Source organism: Colobus angolensis, unplaced genomic scaffold (assembly GCF_000951035.1).
Source record: "Colobus angolensis palliatus isolate OR3802 unplaced genomic scaffold, Cang.pa_1.0 Scaffold80, whole genome shotgun sequence".
NCBI lineage: Eukaryota > Metazoa > Chordata > Mammalia > Primates > Cercopithecidae > Colobus > Colobus angolensis.
The window spans coordinates 8,157,284-8,175,817 of NW_012121821.1; the positions used below are offsets into that span (position 1 = coordinate 8,157,284).

An 18,534-nucleotide genomic window follows, 5' to 3' on the forward strand; every position below is an offset into this window, starting at 1 on the left:
TCTATTCTTCATTAATACATTCTCAAGTGTACTCTTTTTGGGCTTTTTTTCTTCTTTTTGGGTGCAGAGGGTAAAAGAAGGGAGGGAGAGAGAAAAAGAGAAGACAACAAGTATACTCATATACATAGTAAATGTTCAACAAATGCTTGACCACTAAACAAAATAGCCACATGCACTAAGGTTATTACTATATGATGATTTAACATTAAAATAGTCCATATTAGTCATGACACAATTCTCAATCTACATTACCAAACAATGAAAAACTAATAGAATTCTACCCCTGTACTTAAGAAACAATCATTTTGTTTTCACAATTTAGTAATCCTACTTTCACCTAATTAGAAAATGGTAAGAAAGCTAAAAGTAGTCTCTGCTAATCATAATTTTAGCCTTCATTTTGTCCTCTAATACCTACGACTACAAAAGATGCTTTCCCAATTATAACCTACCTTCCTTTCTTCCAAGAGTTATTTATAAAATAAGCTTTCTTATTTGACAGAATCTATGAAATAAGACTTTAAGGAAACTTAGAGTAACGTTTTGATTTTATATTTTTGCATTTCTTACTTTACTTCTTGATCTCCTCTTGCCACCAACCAATTTCATGAATCGATTGTACTGTTCTTCCTGATTTGAGAGATCTCGAATTTTTCTGATTTCTTCCTCTCTTTTCCTTCTCTCTTCTTCTTCAGCTTGTTTCCGCTGATCCTCTTCTTTCTGTCTTTCCTGTTCTTTTTGTTGTTGTAGTTTCTTCCATGCCTTTGTTTGCTGCTTCCTCAATGCTTGTTTAGCTTTAAATAAAAAATACATAAACATTAGTATCTGTTAGGAGATAAAAGAAAAATAAGAGTCTTAAAAAATATTTTCATTATTGATTCATCAATGATGATGCTCCTCTTAAGTTGTTTATATAAGGCTGTCTTCCATTTTAGGGCCCTATAATTCCCCAAACTCAAAACTCTGAATTAAAATCCCAAAACTATACTGATACATGAATTCAGCTAGAAGAATTTAACAAGCAGTGGCTCACACCTATAACCCCAGCACTTTGGGAGGCCAAGGCGAGCAGATCACCTGAGGTCAAGAGTTTGAGACCAGCCTACCCAACACGGTGAAACCCCGTCTCTACCAAAACTACAAAAAATTAGCTGGGCTTGGTGGTGGGTGCCTGTAATCCCAGCTACTTGGGAGACTGAGACAGGAAAATCACCTGAACCCGGGAGGTGGAGGTGGCAGTGAGCAGAGATCACACCACTGCACTCCAGCCTGGGTGACAAGAGCAAAACTTTGTCTCAAAAAACAAAACAAAACAAAACAAAAACACAAGATTTAATAAAAATGATCACCTGTAGTGCTAACTTTTTTGGCCGAATGTGTTTTTGTACTTGTTTTAACTTTTTGCTGTACAGTTTTCGTCTTAGTCAACTTTTCTTTGCTTTCTTTCATCACCTGCTGTTCTTTTTGTTGCCATTTTTTACTGGCTGACTGAAGGGCCAAAAGGCGAAGCTGTAATTCAGATAGTTCCTCTTCATCTTCACCAAGTTTCTTTAAAGCAAAAAGAAAGAGCTAAAATTTTTTAATTCTATTATTTAGCTTATACATTTTATCAAGTCAAATCCTTTATAAGATAAAAATTTAAAGTTTGAAGGCAAATATGACAAGGCAAATACAGATAAGTAAACTAATTTACTTCCCATAGCCTAAGACTCTAATGTAATTCCTAAAATACGAATAGAAGATCAGTCTGCAGAAGGTATGTGTATATATGTAATGTAGGGTTGGTGAGGCGGTACAATTGATAGAACAGGATAATGCAAAAAATAAAAGAGTTAGTAGCTAACATTTAAAAGGGCTTCCCAAACCTCAAAGAGTAAAAGTCTGATGGCAGCAAATGCAATGAAGAAATAAGACCCAGGAGAGGTAAGGAAAGAAGGAGGAAGTGGTTCCCTGATCACGTGATTTGCTGGCCTCACCAGTAATAGAGAACAGCAGATATCCTCAAGATTCAAACGTACAAATTTTCTTTTATGTGTATATTTCTTAATTCTTTAAATTACTAGTGAAGGGAAAAATCTACAGAGACTTGCTTACAGCTGACTGTTATGTGTTCTAAGGCTACAGATATTTATCTGAATATTTCATATATTTTGAAAACAGACTTTTCTTCAGGAAAGCTAAAACAGGACAATAATGTTAAAAGCAGATGTCTGAGACTTTTTTCCAATTGAAATAACTTTTGCATTTCACTTTCGAAATATTCTCCACATGATAGCAAAACAGAACTGAAAAATGGCAGGCTCCGAAGAGGTTCATAATTAGAGTCCATTGATTTTAATAAGGGGTGGGAGGATAGCTTTGGCTTCCTCACCCTTGAAGTTAAACACAAACTCTGTTTTTTCTTTATGTATGTGCATGGAATGGAAAGGAAGAGTCGAAAAAGATTCCAAAAGATGAAGGCCTACTTATCTAGTAACTTTTTCTTATAGGTAAATTGTAATTATATTTTCTCCTAAAATCCAATTAAATTATTTCTATTGTTAAACATAAAGAAAACAGTGGATACTAACTAATGATTTCACCTGAATATGAACTACTATAAGCCCTAAACTACTGTCATACACTTCAGTACTTCAATTTAACCAAACCAGAATACAGTTACCCTTTCCACTGTTGGTAACTACACGTAAGCAATAATTTTAAAATTATCATGATTCTTTTTTAAGTTCTCAGTCATTTAACTGTATCAAATTCTATTGCCTAGTACTGAAATTCTAGAGCTGTGCTGTTCAATATGGCAGCAATGAGTCACATGTGGCTATTTGAATTTAAATTACCAAAACTGAATTTAAAAATTTGGACCTAAGCCACACTAATCACTTTTCAAGTTCTTCATAGCCACGTGTCACTAACAGCTACCATATTGGAGAATACAGCTATAAAACATTTCCATTATTGTAGAAAATTCTATTAAACAGTACTCATGTAGAGTTTAACTAAAATAAAGCTATCCTCACTGTTCCACTGAGACAAAGTCTTCTTGTTTTCTTTTGTTTTAAATTATTTAATTTTTTTCAAGTTGGGATCTCACTATGTTGCCCAGGCTAGTCTCAAACTCCTGAGCTAAAGTGATCAATCCACCTCAGCCTTCCAGAGTGCTGGGATTACAGGCATAAGCCACCACGCCCAGTGAGACTTTTGAGCCCAGTGAGACTTTTGATTATTTTTTGCAACTACTCCCTTTGGGATGAAAGAAACCACTGATTCTGTCACCCACCTATATGATACGTGAGGTAGCTACTTGAACAGCAAGAGCACAGAGCCAAGCTCGTTAGTTCCCATTAGTCAGACATGCTCATTAAATTACTTGCTCTGACACTTAATTCCTATACAACTTTAGGCAAGTCACTTAATTTACTCACAGGACTCTTACATCATCTATGAAATGTACATAATGTCAACTTGATTCACAGGGTTATTGTGAGGGCATTAAAAATGTGTATGTGAACGTTATAGTAACATTTCTAAATTCAGGGCCATCTTTTTCCTAAAGCTCCTAGACCATTTAAATCATTTCCATTTATACAGAAAAACAAACTGAAATCTCAAAAGAAAAAAACTACAGATATTTCAGATCTCTAATTCAACAAACTGAAAAGGCTTAGGTTATTGAGTGCCTGTTACATGTCAAACACAGTGCTTGATGCTTCTGTATTTCATTATACTGAAGCCTCACAACAACCCAGAGGACAGAAGACGTTAAGTTCATTTTGTAGAAAAGAATACAGAAGCAAGCAAAGGCTAAATAGTTTATAGAAGGTCACTCAGCTAACAAGAAGTGGAAATAGAATTTGATACCAGGTGAAAGTCTACCTAACTCCAAAAGCTTACCCACACAGGATAACCCACAAAAAATGGAGAAAATATCTGGATCAAAATTAAAGGTTTCAAAAAAACAAATGATAAAAAAAGATCCTGTATGAATATATATATAACATTTAATTAAACATAATTTGCAGAACCCAGGGAAAAGAGACTCCAAGATGTCACCACAGAATTTCTTATCTTTAAGGCTTATGTCCAAATGGAGTTACAGGAATGATGAAAGAAAATGAGTGAAAGTAAGACAATTTCCCTTAGAAAAGAACAAAATAAAGCAATGTGAAAATGGGTCTTACAGAGATGATACAGTCTCACAAAGCAGCATCTTACCTTTTCAGACAGAATATCTGAGGTACTAATTCTTCTTGTTAAATTTTGTTCTTTATCTTGTAATCCTTTAAAATAAAATAATATTTTTTGAATACTCCAAAAGATAGCCACAATCTAAAATAAAATAATCCTATATAATATCTGGTAATTATTTTAAAGATATCATTAAAGGGTCTCATTTTCTCAATCTCTCAACCAAAGGAAAATACCATTAAAGAGAACGAAAATCTGAACAAACTTCTTATCAGTCTCATTCCTGAAAGTTATAAGGCAAAATGATTCAAAATATTAAAATAAAACCACACTTTTAATAAAATGACTTCTGAACTACAAACAGTCATTTCAAGTAAGAACAGAATTTATAAAGCATAGAAACAAGCAGCAACACTTAATTTATCAACTGGATTATCCACACTGATAGACTATAATGATGACTACATTAATCCAGTCCTCTAAACTGAAATAAATTCAATGTCTACATTTGTGCATTAGAGAACTGGTCTTTTATTTACCTAGAAAAGCATCGGTAGAGGCAGCTTAAGTATCAATAAAATTAAGTCCATCCATACATTTTTTTCTAAACATCCAGCCTTGGGCCCAGATGGCTGATGAAACAATGTACGAAACCTTATTGATATATTATGTAATCTACAACAGCTTTAAACATCACATAATAAAGTTACAGAATATCTACAATCCTGTTGAGATACTTTTGTAGCTAAAACAGATTATGTTAAAAATTCAGAAATCTTTCCTTAAGATGACAAAACTGAAGTTGCAAAGCTAGGATTTAAATTAGATCTTAACTTCAAGCCTAGTGTTTTTACCATAACACCACACCTGTCAATGTTCCAAACATCCTAATTTGACTGCTCAAGTGAACCAAAGAATATGCAACTTATTCAATAAATAGAGAAATGACTAATCAAGCACCTCAATCAATGTAAATAGAAGGCAATGACCAAATTTCAAGACAAATGAGTTCTGTTGAAAGGCTTGGTCTATAAATGTGAACTTGTTGCAACATGATTGATACAGTAGAAAATAATTTGAGCAACCAGGTGCAGTGGCTCATGCCTGTAATCCCAGTGCTTTGGGTGGCCGAGGCAAGTGGATCACATGAGGTCAGGAGTTCGAGACCAGCCCGGGCAACATGGCAAAACTCCGTCTCTGCTGAAAATACAAAAAATTAGGCATGGTGGTGCGCGCCTGTAGTTCCAGCTACTAGGGAGGCTGAGACAGGAGAATTGCTTGGAGCTGAGAGGTGGAGGTTGCAGTGAGCTGAGATTGTACCACTGCACTCCATCCTGGGCAACAGAGTAAGACTCTGTCTCAAAAAAAAAAAAAAAGAAAAAAGAAAAGAATTTGAGCATAACACAAATTTATATGTGTGATTTGTCTCAGAGAAACACTAAGATTGCAGAAAACTGCACCCAAGTGATCTGAGCCATGTAGGAATACACAAACATACACTCAAACACCTATCAAATACCCAAGTTCATTGTGTGTGTTATAAGCCACATACATCCACATCTGGTACTACAATTTACTGTCTGATTTCAGGTAACACTCCTTGTTTTACTTCATAACTCATAAGTAGCAAACAGTCCACTTCCACAGGTATACTTCAGGTCTATTTTATGGAATGCTGACATGTTTACTTTAATATTTCACACTTTTTTCCTCCCATTTCACATGCAAAGCTGTGCTATCATTTTTCATTTATTCCTATCTTTTATGTGCCACGGATAAAGTTTTTGAGTGTTGTTCCTCTAACCCCATTTTCTCCACACACCCTATTGTTTTTATTGCACAATTTTGCAGTGTGGTAATTTTGGGGAATGCATATGTCCCATTGTAGCAAAAATTATCATGCTTTTAAAAACAACACAATAGTAATAACTATCAGACAAAAATAAACAGGGAAACATTAAACACTACATTATCCTACATGAGAAACTTATGAGTTTCATTAGGTCATGAGAAATCTACTGGTCGATTAGGATCTCACTTGTCTATACAAAATGGCAGCACTTCCCTTTAATGTAGCATAGAGGCAAACATCTATTAACATAACAGGTACCTTATGACTACATTGCTACCTTAAAAATAAACACAATAGGCTGGGCACGGTGGCTCACTCCTGTAATCCCAGCACTTTGGGAGGCCAAAGGCGGGTGGATCACGAGGTCAGGAGATGGAGACCATCCTGGCTAACACGGTGAAACCCTGTCTCTACTAAAAATACAAAAAAATTAGCCAGGCATGGTGGCGGGCACCTGTAGTCCCAGCTACTCAGGAGGCCAAGGCAGGAGACTGGTGTCCATCCCAGAGATGGAGCCTGCTGTGGGCCGAGATCGCGCCACTGCACTCCAGCCTGGGCAACAGAGCAAGTCCGTCTCAAAAACAAAACAAAAACAAAAACAAAATAATAAATACAATAAATTCAATAAATACAAATTTCAGACAATAAATATAACTTTACACAAAGATTATAAACGCAAGTTTAAACTGATCAAATGGGTAGCTGGATATTGTTCTACTACTGTCATAGGTCTGTACAATAAAATTATCTCAAGTTTTACTCAAAACCTCCAAAATGAACACTGTTCTTGTCACACAGAATTTAAAATATTACCCACTAAAAGTCTAATGTGAGCTAAAGTCACCAGCACAGAGGTAGTAGTTAAAACCACAACGAGAATACCTCTAGAAAATGGGACACTGAGGACATGACAAATTAAGAAATTACATAGGAAAAGTAATTATTTAAAACAAACAAAAGACAGAAAAGGAAAATCAGGAAGTTATTTTTAAAATCCATTACAGAAATCCCAAAATTTCAAAGGAAGAAAAACATCACTGAATATAGGTGAGATGTCTACCCCCAACAGAATATTCTCAACAATGCAGCCAGAGTGATGCTTTAAAAATATAAAACAGATTATGTCAGTCCTTTGCTCAAAACCCTGTAAGAGGTCACCATTTCACTAGGAATAAAAAACCAAAGTTCTTATAAGGCTCTGTCTATAAGATCTGCCCCCTCTTGCCATCTCCAACAGCTTCTCTCCCATTATTCATTCCTCTCACTCTCTCTTCTGCATTAGTACAGGACTCCTGGTTCTTCCCCAAACATGTCAGGCATCCTTCTGTATTATGGTCATTTCTCTAGTTCAGCAATGCCCAAACTTCAGCATGTAGCAGAATCAACAGAAGGGCTGGTTAAATACAGATTGCTAGGGCCCATTTCCAGAGCTCCCAGTTCAACAGATCTAAGGTAGAGATTGAGAATTTGTGTTCTATCAAGTTCCCAAATAATGCAGTCCCCAGAAACCACATTTTGAAAATCACTGCTCTAGTTACTCCTTTTGTGTAGAAGCCTCTTCCACCAGAAATCCATTTGGCTATACCTTTACTGTCTTCAAAGTCTTTCTTTAAATCTCACCTTCAAATAGATACCTACGCTGACCACCCTATTAGTGCCGCAACCTGTATCCTCAATATCCCTTTCCGACTTACCCTGCTATACCTTTTCTCTTTCATAACAGTTAATTTACTCATCATGTTTACTGTTTTACCTTCTAAAATGCAAGCCCATGAAAACATAAGTGACTATTTTCTTCACCAATTTATTTCCAAGAGCGTGGAATAAAGTGCTCAACTAATTTTTGAATGAATGGAAGAATGAAATAAAAAACATCCACTAAAATTTGCAATTAGGTCACAGAAAACTACCATGAGTAGTTTCAGTATTGTGATGGGGGTAGAAAAGCAAACTGTATTGGGCTAATAAGGAAATGAGAAGTAAAGTGAAAAGCTGGTACAGACTAGACGTCTCAGAAGTCTTACTGAAAAGAGGAAGAATACTTGACATAATTTAAGACAGAATGTAGGATAAGGTGGAAGAGGATTTCCATTTTTGGATGGAAAAGTCAAATATATTAAGAACACCCTAAGGAGACAATGGGTCAAGATAAAGCAGAATAAATAAAGCAAGGTCCCAGAGAAGGCAGAAGAAGTTAGAGCCAGAGGAACAAGTTAAAACAAAATGGTCATGAACAAGAGAATCATTACCCTCAGGATGAAAGAACTGAAGTGAAAATTGATACAGATTACAAACAAGTTTATGGTCAGGAAGTGAAAAGCTGGAATTGAGTGTGATCACCTCAAATAAGAGACACGCTTATATACTGACAATAATAAAGTTTGAGTAAAGGGCCTGAAAAAGTTATGAAGGTATAGAAGAGTTGTCAACAGATATGGAAAAAAGGCTCACCAATAACACAAGTTTGATAGTAGAGTCTTGGTGAGGATTGGTGGGGAAATATACATGTAGAAACAATTATATAATTTACTGATTCAGATGACATTTTAGCTTCTTTGATTTTCCTCCAATCACTCTTCCATACTGATGCCAGTTATTTTTCTAAAACACACATCTGATCACATCATTTTCTTGCTTAAAAACATTTAACAGCCTACCCAATGTTTAAAGGACAAAATTCAAATTCTTTAGCAAAATATTAAACATCCCTCCCAATCCAACACTAACTTGTCCTTTTATAATTTTATGTCCAACCACTCACCAAAAAAAACACCATTATCTCTCACACTGCATACATATTTGATGAATCTCAATGCCCTTAAAAAGCCCTCTGTGCCTATCTGCTCATTTGGTTCCTTCTGACTTCCCCAGTGGAAAAGATTCATTTTTCCAGAAGTATATCAAACATTTACATCTCTATGAAACCTTTCTAAATCCAGGTGAGGATATTTAATCCTTCCTGTGTTACTCTAGGCTTTCACACATAACTCATATTATACTCCATGATAGTTATTTGTGTGTCTTTTCTATCCCTCCGTGTTATACTTTTCAAAACTACTTGTACAGAATCATAGTACTAAATTGAAGAGGGGAAAGAAAGGCATCTCCCTGAGAATGTGTAACCCAAAATAATCATCACTTAGGTTTACAACCAAATTCACACTATACGGGCAGCCAGTGAGGGTTGAACTGATTTCAAGGCTAAAGTCTTTAGCAAATTCTCTCTGGGGAATATATCTTTGTCCCAGGTCTCAAAAACTTCCCACTACTAAAATTCAAAAGAAAATGACCACCTCACATTAAAACAAAACAAAACAAAACCACTAAATGTTCAAGAAAGAAAGTACCAAAAATGAGTAATAACAAAAACAAACATCAGAAATCAAACCCCCAAAGACCTCAGATATTGAAAATTAGCAGGGATAGGAGATAAAACAAAACAGATCTATGGTTTCTTTGTTTAAAGAAACAAAGATAAAGCTGAAATTATAAGCAGGGAGAAGAAAAGTGCAAAGAATGATCAAAGTGATTTGAAAACAAACAAAAATGAAATAAAAATAAAAACTGTAATTGAAATTTAAAACTCAGTAAGTGGGCTTAAGGCAAATCAGATACAGCTGAAGAGAGAATCAGTAAAATGAAAGATGTATCAGAGAAAATTTTCCAGAATTTGTCAATTACAAAGTGATAGAAACTTAGAGAAATTAGGAGACATGAAAGATAAAGTACGATGACTTAACATAACGTACATCTATACAGAGTTCCAAAAAAGAGAGAGAACGGGATAATATTCTAAGAAATAATGATCATTTTTTCAGAACCAATGCAAGATCCAATTCAGATTCAAGAAACAACAAATTCCAAGCTGGATACAAAAAAAGAAATCTACAATCAGCACATCACAGTTCAACTACAGAATATCAAAGACAAAAAGGATATTTAAAACAATCAAAGAAAAAAGATTATCTTCAAATTGGAAACCATTAAGACTGAAAACTTTTGAAAATCAACAATGGAAGTCAGAAAATATTGTTAGTAAGAACATAATTAGGGGCTGGGTGTGGTGGCTCATGCCTATAATCCCAGCACTTTGGGAGGCCAAGGCAGGTGGATCACTTCAGGCCAGGAGTTTGAGACCAGACTGACCAACATGGAAAATCCCATCTCTACTAAATTAGCCAGGTGCAATGGCATGTGCCATAGTCCCAGCTACTCAGGAAAATGAGGCATGAGAATCACTAGAACCCAGGAGGCGGAGGTTGCAGTGAGCCAAGATAGTGCCACTGCACTCCAGCCTGGATGATAGGGCAAGACTTTGTCTCAAAAACAAACAAACAAACAAACAAACAAACAAAAAGCATATAATTAAACAACCTAGAATTCTAAACCCAGGGAAAATATCTTTTAAAAAGAGTAAACAGAAACCGTTTCCCACCCAGCAAAAACACATTAAAAGCAAAAATGTCTAAAGGATGTATTTAAGCACTGAGCATGGTGGCTCACACCTGTGATCCCAGCATTTCAGGAGGCCAAGGCAGGAGGATCACTTGCGCCCGGAGTTTGAGACCAGCCTAGACAACATACTGAGACCCCGTCTCTACAGAAATTTTTAAAACATAGCCGGGCATGGTAGTACATGCCTGTGGTCCCAGCAACTCAGGAGGCTGAGGTGGGAGGATCACCCGAGTCCAGGAGGTCAAGGCTGCACTGAGTCATGATCACACCCCTGCACTCCAGCCTGGGTAACACAGTGAGACCTTATCTAAAACACACACACACACACACACACACACACACACACACACAAAGAGAATGTATTTATACATATATAATCCCAGACATAATACAAACAGTGAGCCAAGAAAGTGCTAAAAATATAGGCAAAACTTAGCAAACATCGTTCTTTGTATTTTGGGGAAAGGGTAAGGTTCTTGATTAACTTTAAACACTGGCAGGAATATAAGACCAGAAATTTAGTATTTAACTTCCAAACTGGCAAATGAAAAAAAAAAAAATGTGTGAAGAAAAATAAGAGACTAAAAAGAAAAAAAAAAAAAAGAAATAAAACCAAATGTCAATAATCATAAAAAATGTGAGTAGACTATGTTTAAGTTAAAGGACAAAGATTGTCATACTGAATTATAAATTAAAACCAGCTCTATACTATGTACAAGTAATATCTGAGACATGAGGATATAGAAAGACTGAAAGGGTGGGAAATTATATAAAGAGAAAGATCATGTGGCTATTAATATATAAGACAAAATAGTCTTTTAGGCAAAAACGTCAGAGATAAAGTCACTACATAATGACTTAATTACCCAGCTTCAAAGTATTTAAAGCAAAAAGTAAAAATCACAAATCCATCATCATACTGGCAAATTTGAACAAACTTCTCTTAGTAGCTGATCAAGCGTATCAAAAAATAAAAAAGTGAACAACACAAAAAGCTCAAGTAATCTATAAATTTCTTTCAAACATACACAGAACTCCTACAAAAACTGATTACATACTAGACAATAAAGGAAGTCTTTAAGTATTTCAAAAGATTGGTTATCATAGCAATCTTATTTTCTGACAGTATGATCGGCTTAGGTATCAATAAAAAACACTGCTAGACAACCTACGTGTTTCGAAGAAACATACTTTCAAGTAGCCTACGAGTCAATGAAAAATAAAAATTAGAAAATATTTAGAATGAATGAAAAAAGTTAAAACATCCCAACTTGAGACAGAACTAAAGTCAAATTTGATGGTCTAAAATTATCTTAATAGGAGAGAGGCTGAAAAACCTCTGTACTTATTTCAGGGGAATTAAAGAAGAGAGCAGGGAAAAAAACCTATGTACTTATTTCAGGGGAAATTAAAGTTTAAGAACCTATGTACTTATTTCAGGGGAAATTAAAGAAGAGAGCAGGGGAAAAAAAGGTACAACTTACAAATACTACGGATAAAAAAGTAAAGGATTCTTAAGAATAATTTTTATAACTTCTATAACTTATAGGAAAGACACATTACAAAAAATATATAGTTTACATAAACTGCCTTAACAGAAATAGAAAACACGAAAAGTCAGATTAAAACCTTCTCGGAAAAAAACTCCACCCAGGCCCAGATACTTATCAGCAAGATCTACCAAGTATCTCAGAATGTTTCCAATCTTAAACTATTGCAGAGAATAAAGATGAAACCAGCCCCAACCGATTTGAGTATCACAACTTTACACTAAAAACTGGCAAGGAAAAAGAGGGGGGAAAAATTACAGGCTATGAACATAGCCTGTAAAATTCTAAACAAAACACTAGCAAACCTTCATTTGTAATTGCCGAAAGTTGGAAAAACCCAAACATAATTGGGAAATGGATAAACTACAGTATGATGGGATACTCAACAAAAAAGAACTACTGACATATACAAGTACATGAATGAATTTCGAACACATTATGCTCAATGAAATAAGTTATAATCAAAGGCAATATACTGTATGATTCCATTAATGTGACATTCTGGAAAAGGCAAAACTATAGGGACAGATCAGTGGTTACCAGGTGAACTAAGGGCTGAGGGAGGGGATAACTACAAAGACACTGGGAGAAACTGTTTGAGGTTGATGAAAGAATTCTGTATATTAATGGTGGCTGGTGATGGTTACGCACTGTCTGCATTTGTCAAAACCTGAAGAACTACACACATATTTATAATGTTAAAAGGTAAATTTTACTGTATATAAATTATATCTTAAAAATAAAGAGGAAAAGAAAAAACAAGCCAAATCCATGATTTAAAAATAGTATATCATAAACTGTATTAAACGCAAGCATACAAGGGTGGTTTAATACTAGAAATAAATTATATAATTCATTACACTAACAAATTAGAATAAATTAGATGCTCATCCCAATAATGAAGAAAAAAGATTTTCTAAACTTCAACATCCATTCACACTGGAAATTTCAAACTAGGAATAGGAGTAAAACCCTCCCTTACCCCATAAGGGATACCTACAAAAAAATTAACATCATATTTAATGACAAATGTCAAAACCATTTTCTTTAAATTAGGAAACAAAGGTGTCCACTATTATCACTGATGTATAACATTCTATTATAGAGGCCAGCATGTCAGGCAAAAAAAAATAAAGAAATAAAGACTAAAAGTAAACAAAATTAGTAATTATTCAATAATATGTCTACACAGAAAGTACAAAATTTACAGATAATTACAATCATTTAAATGAGCGTACAATCATTTAAATGAAGTACACTACCAAAACAAGTAGTTACTCCTTTAGAGAAAGAAGTCATTACTAACTGAAATATTTAATTCCATTACCTTGACTAGAATCAGTAGTGTCGGATTTCAGGGAAAGCGGTTTTGCTCCATCTTTAACTTTTTTCAAACGGTTCTTATCTCCTGGTAAAGTCAATTTTTGCCTGAGTGGTTTTAATTCAAATGCCTGAAAAGTTTTGACTTGTGTTTTCTCCTCAGGAGCTATTTCTTTACTTGAATCCTTTGTAATACTGACATTATCAGTGCTAGTTTGGTCCTCAAAGTTCAATGTTTTAGGATCTTCCTGCACATTCTCTTCTTTGCTACTCAATGCTAGTTTTTCATCCTTATTGATGCATTCTAGTTCCAACTGTATTTGCTTATACTTTAAAAGCAAATCTTCAAAAGTTTCTTCCACACAGTTTTCATTTTTTGATGAATAATTTTGTTTTCTCGATGGAGACCTTCCAAAACTTTTGGCTGAGCAGCATATTAAGGAAACCAGTTTCCAAAAATTTTCCACAGTTAAATTTAACAAAAAAAAAAAACACATAGATTATGGATGAATTTTCTCCCTTTTTAATTTTTCAAGAAAAATGAATCGATATTTTTAAATTACTAAATTCCATTTAATGTATGTGCAGCTAATACCCACTTTCATTGTGTGTCCATACTTGAATTTAATAAGTACCATACAAATAGTCCACTTACAAAATCACTAGTGTTGTAATTACCAGTAGTATCCATAGATAATCCACCTAGTTAGGTTATAGCATCCTTCCTTCTATAAGTGCCAGGAAAGTCATAATTAGCTGTATGTTAAAGATTATTTTCTGAATGAAGGGAGAAACTGAACGGTTTGTCACGGATGTGGATAATTTACACTTCAGGGGGCCGGGCACGGTGGCTCACGCCTATAATCCCAGCACTTTGGAAGGCCGAGGCAGGAAGATCACTTGAGGTCAGGAGTTCAAGACCAGCCTGGCCAACACGGTGAAACCCCATCTCTATTAAAAATACAAAAATTAGCCAGGCGTGGTGGTGCAGGCCTGTAGTCCCAGCTACTTGAGAAGTTGAGGCAAGAGAATTGCTTGAACCCAGGAGGCGGAGGCTGCAGTGAGCCAAGATCCCACGGCTGTACTCCAGCCTAGGCAACAGAGGGAGACTCCGTCTCAAAAAAAAGAAAAAAAAAAAAAAACACTTTAAAATAGTACTCAAAATATATCTCCTATTTTTCCCCTACAGAGAAGGGAAAATGTAATGAAAATAATCTGAAGCAACTGTTCTTATTTTCTTCTCTAACACAGTGATACACGAAAAGTAACTTCTTCCTCAGAAACAGCTACACAATTTCAAACTACAAGTTTTATTCTAAACAATTCATACATGAGAATTGTTATACCTCATTTTTCCAGACCAGATATTAGCAAGAGAAAAGACAGCACCTCCTGGGGTTTTAATATACCATTATAGATTTTTTCTTTTTTTTGAGACAGTCTCGCTCTGTCAGCCAGGCTGTAGTGCAGTGGTGCGATCCTGGTCACTGCAACCTCCGTCTCGCAGGCTCAAGCAATTCTCCTGCCTCAGCCTCCTGAGTAGCTTGGCTTACAGGTGCGTGCCACCATGCCCAGCTAATTTTTGTATTTTTAGTAGAGATGGAGTTTCACCATGTTGACCAGGCTGGTCTCGAACTCCTGACCCCAGGTGATCCGCCTGCCCTGGCCTCCCAAAGTGCCAGGATTACAGGCATAAGCCACCACACCCAGCCTATAGATCATTTTCAGTTGGCCAGGATGTAACAATACAGTACCCCAAATATGGTTCTTCTGTTTAAACTCCTCACAGGACAAGCAGCAGAAAAGGTTTTTAAACTCTCCTGATGATCAGTTCTAAAAATGAGAATTACCATCATTTGAGAAACAAAAATAAGCAGTAAGTACATCTGAAAATCTTAACAGTTCCACAGCAAAACTGTTCTAGTAAATCTCTGGTTTTCTGATCTCTTCAAAGTCAAGTTTCTTGCAAGAAAACTAGTTTCTCTGTACCCTTCTTACCAAATGGAATCTGGTTTCTGTCCCATTAATCTGGAGAGACTGCTGTGGCTAAGTTTCCTTATCAATGTTTTCAAACCTTATTTTTTTTACCTGACCCCTATGAGAATCTGACACCATAAACCACTTCTCTTTTGGCTTCCATAACTCCCCGTTTCCCTTTGTTTCCCTGTTTGTTTTTTGTCTTTTAAGTCTCCATTGAGTCCTTTCTAACTTGTGAAATAATGGTGCTCTTCAGAGAGCACTACTTAGCCTCTTTCTCTTCTTATTTTGAGCATTCTAATGCACCTCCACCATTTTACCTACCACAGGAGAGCTTACCCTGGTGAAAAGATATTTCTCTTACCTCCTACAAGCCATCCTTCACACTGCTGCTGCCAGAGTAATCTTTCTAGAATAAAAATATAAGATTACTCCCCTTGTTTAAATTTCACTAATAAAAAAGTCCAAAATCCTGAGAATAAATATAATCTGACCTGCGCTTTCCTTTCCAAACTTACTTTTTCCCTGTTCATCACAATTTTTGCATAGCTTTGTGTCTAAGTTTGTCTGTTCTTCAACTTAACCCCAATTCGAGCGTCACCTCTATGAAGCCGGAGTTTCTCACTCCCCCTTCCCCTCTTATGCACTCTTTGTACCTAAGTTCTGTAATTATCTACATTTATATCTTACTTTTCACTGGAGTCATTTAAAGGCACAACTGCAGTTAAAAAAAAAAAAAAAAAAAAGACTGAAGACCTTGGAAATATCTGCAAAGGGAAATGATTAAATATACTAATAAAAATGCTAAACAGAAAAATAAGGAAAAGCAATTGAGTTACAACTATAACTGACTAATCTCCTTTAAGGCTAAAGAAAATCTATCCCTATCTATACAGAATAGCTAAGATCAAACCAACACTTACCAGATTTAATTTTACGCTTGTTAAGATACAATTTCTAACTGAAACTTGGTTTAAACAAAAAGAAGTGCTATTCAACCTTTTCAGCTGCAGCTGAAAATGGAATGACTTTTTACCGATGAGAGACACTGGCCTAATTATGTTAGCTCTCATCAGATTTGAAAGTTTAAAAGAGCAGTAATTCAAGGGAGACATGCTAAGATCTACTGACAAAGTGTCTATCATTAAGAAAAATTAAGGATGAAAATAAGAACTGCAATTGAATCTAGCTTATTCTATTTCTTTAAAGTTGCAACTAGCATATCTTAGTTATTACAGTGAAAGGAGTTATGACAAAAACAGAAATAAATAAACCCTATACTCAGGCTACTTTACTTCTAACTTATAGAAATATACCACAGAGTAACCTGTATTATTTCTTTATACAGTATTTGTAAAATAAAAAAGGTATTATTATAATCACACAGTGGAAATATGAATTAAACTGAGTACAATCTTGATATTAAATAAATTTGAATAAAGTGTTGTAACAAATATTTTGTTTGCTCACATTATACAAAAGTAGCTGGGAACTACGTTTTCCTTCTCAAATTCTTAAAAAGAACACCACCTCTAGGATGAATCAGTGATACTTCATGAGGAAAACAATGAGCAGAGGATCAAAATAAGCATCCTTTTAAGTGCAGCATCTGTGAAAAGAAAAACAGTAAGATATCTTATTTATGACAAGTTACTACAGAAATCAAAGTCACACAGACTGGATATTTTCCGGTACTTTTTTTTTTTTTTTGCAACATCATATACCAGTTTACTAATAAAAACATACAAGCTTACCAATTAATAAAGGTCTATGGTAGAGGCCCAAAATAGTATTGAATAAACACGCAGAAAGAGGACAAAAGCAGAAAGCCCACTCACCTCCCCCTTTTCTAATACAGAATAAAAATTTTAAGAAAAACTTTTGAGCCCCCATAGTACTTTTTATACACATACCTCAGTTTCAACTTTTTATACTAAACTACAACTACTTATTTTCATTTGTTTCCCTAATACAAACTACAGGTTTCATCTTTGTACCTTTACAAAACACATATAGACTGGTGGCTCTCACCTATAAATCCCAGCACTTTGGGAGTCCAAGGAAGGAGGATCTCTTGAAGCTGCAAGTTCAAGATCATAGCAAGACCTCGTCTCTCCAAATTTTTTAAAATAAATTTAATAAAAATTTTTTTTAATTGAAAAAAAATTTTAAATCATACACACACATATGCTCAAACAGCCTTTCTGGCTTTTGGATTGAAAACAGACTACAAATCCATGGATTAAGAAACACCGTGGGCAGAGGTTTTCTAACATTCTCGGAAGAACCATGTGCTGGCTTTTAAAAAGTTAAATATCTATATAATTTTCTTTTCTTTTATTTTTTTGAAAGGGAGTCTTGCTTTACTGCGCAGGATGGAGTGCAGAGGTGCAATCTCTGCTCACTAAAACTCCGCCTCCCCAGCTCAAGCGATTCTCCTGCCTCAGCCTCCCGCGTAGCTGGAAATACAGGCACCCAGTGCCACGCTGGCTAACTTTCTTATTTTTAGTAGAGACAAGGTTTCACCATGTTGGCCAGGCTGGTCTCGAATTCCTGATCTCAAGTGATCAGCCACCTCGGTCTCCCAAAGTGTTGGGATTACAGGCGTGAGCCACCATGCCCAGCGCCTACATGGTTTTCTCTGAAACAATCCTAAAATGTTCCTAACCCAACTTTTGGTTGCAGAAGTAAGGTTTTTCAGAGGACTAGCATCAGAAGCTGCCGTTTCTTACCTAAATGTACATTCCTTGCCCCTTTTACATCATGACATTTGAGAAAGACCTATTCTGGACCTAAGTGTTCTATAAAAGTAATTGATTGTCTTCCAAATAACTGTCATTACTTTTAAGTTTCATATATAATGACGAAATTAAAAATCACATTATGGGAATTACAACCAGTAATGAAAGTCTTTAAACTTTTGCAATGGTCACAGTGTAAGTCAAGATAGTGTTTTACAAACCCATTATAAAACAGGAAACCTTCGGATGATTGATTCCTCTGTATAAATCCTGAGTAAACTCAGTAATGTTTAAAACTGAGAATAAGGTTAGAAGTAGCAAAAATCTGGTATGTTACTATTTCCTTTCTCAACGTATCCGTAATCTCCACCCTCGCACACATTCCTCCACTCTAACATATTAAAATAAAAACGCTGATAAGTTTATCTTTCTCTTTCTGGCCCTCATTTGGTCG

At 35.4% G+C, this 18,534-nt stretch overlaps 1 protein-coding gene across 1 annotated transcript in view; it reads right to left on the minus strand.

Moving 5' to 3' along the window:
* ZFC3H1 (zinc finger, C3H1-type containing) overlaps nucleotides 1–18,534 on the minus strand; it is a 55,263-nt gene that overhangs the window by 35,130 nt on the left and 1,599 nt on the right. Inside the window, exons 2-5 of the mRNA XM_011929340.1 lie at nucleotides 13,370–13,786; nucleotides 4,213–4,277; nucleotides 1,350–1,548; nucleotides 571–794 (exon numbers count right to left, since the gene is read on the minus strand). Coding sequence (XP_011784730.1) covers nucleotides 571–794; nucleotides 1,350–1,548; nucleotides 4,213–4,277; nucleotides 13,370–13,786 — 905 coding nt within the window. The remainder of the gene's footprint in view (nucleotides 1–570; nucleotides 795–1,349; nucleotides 1,549–4,212; nucleotides 4,278–13,369; nucleotides 13,787–18,534) is intronic.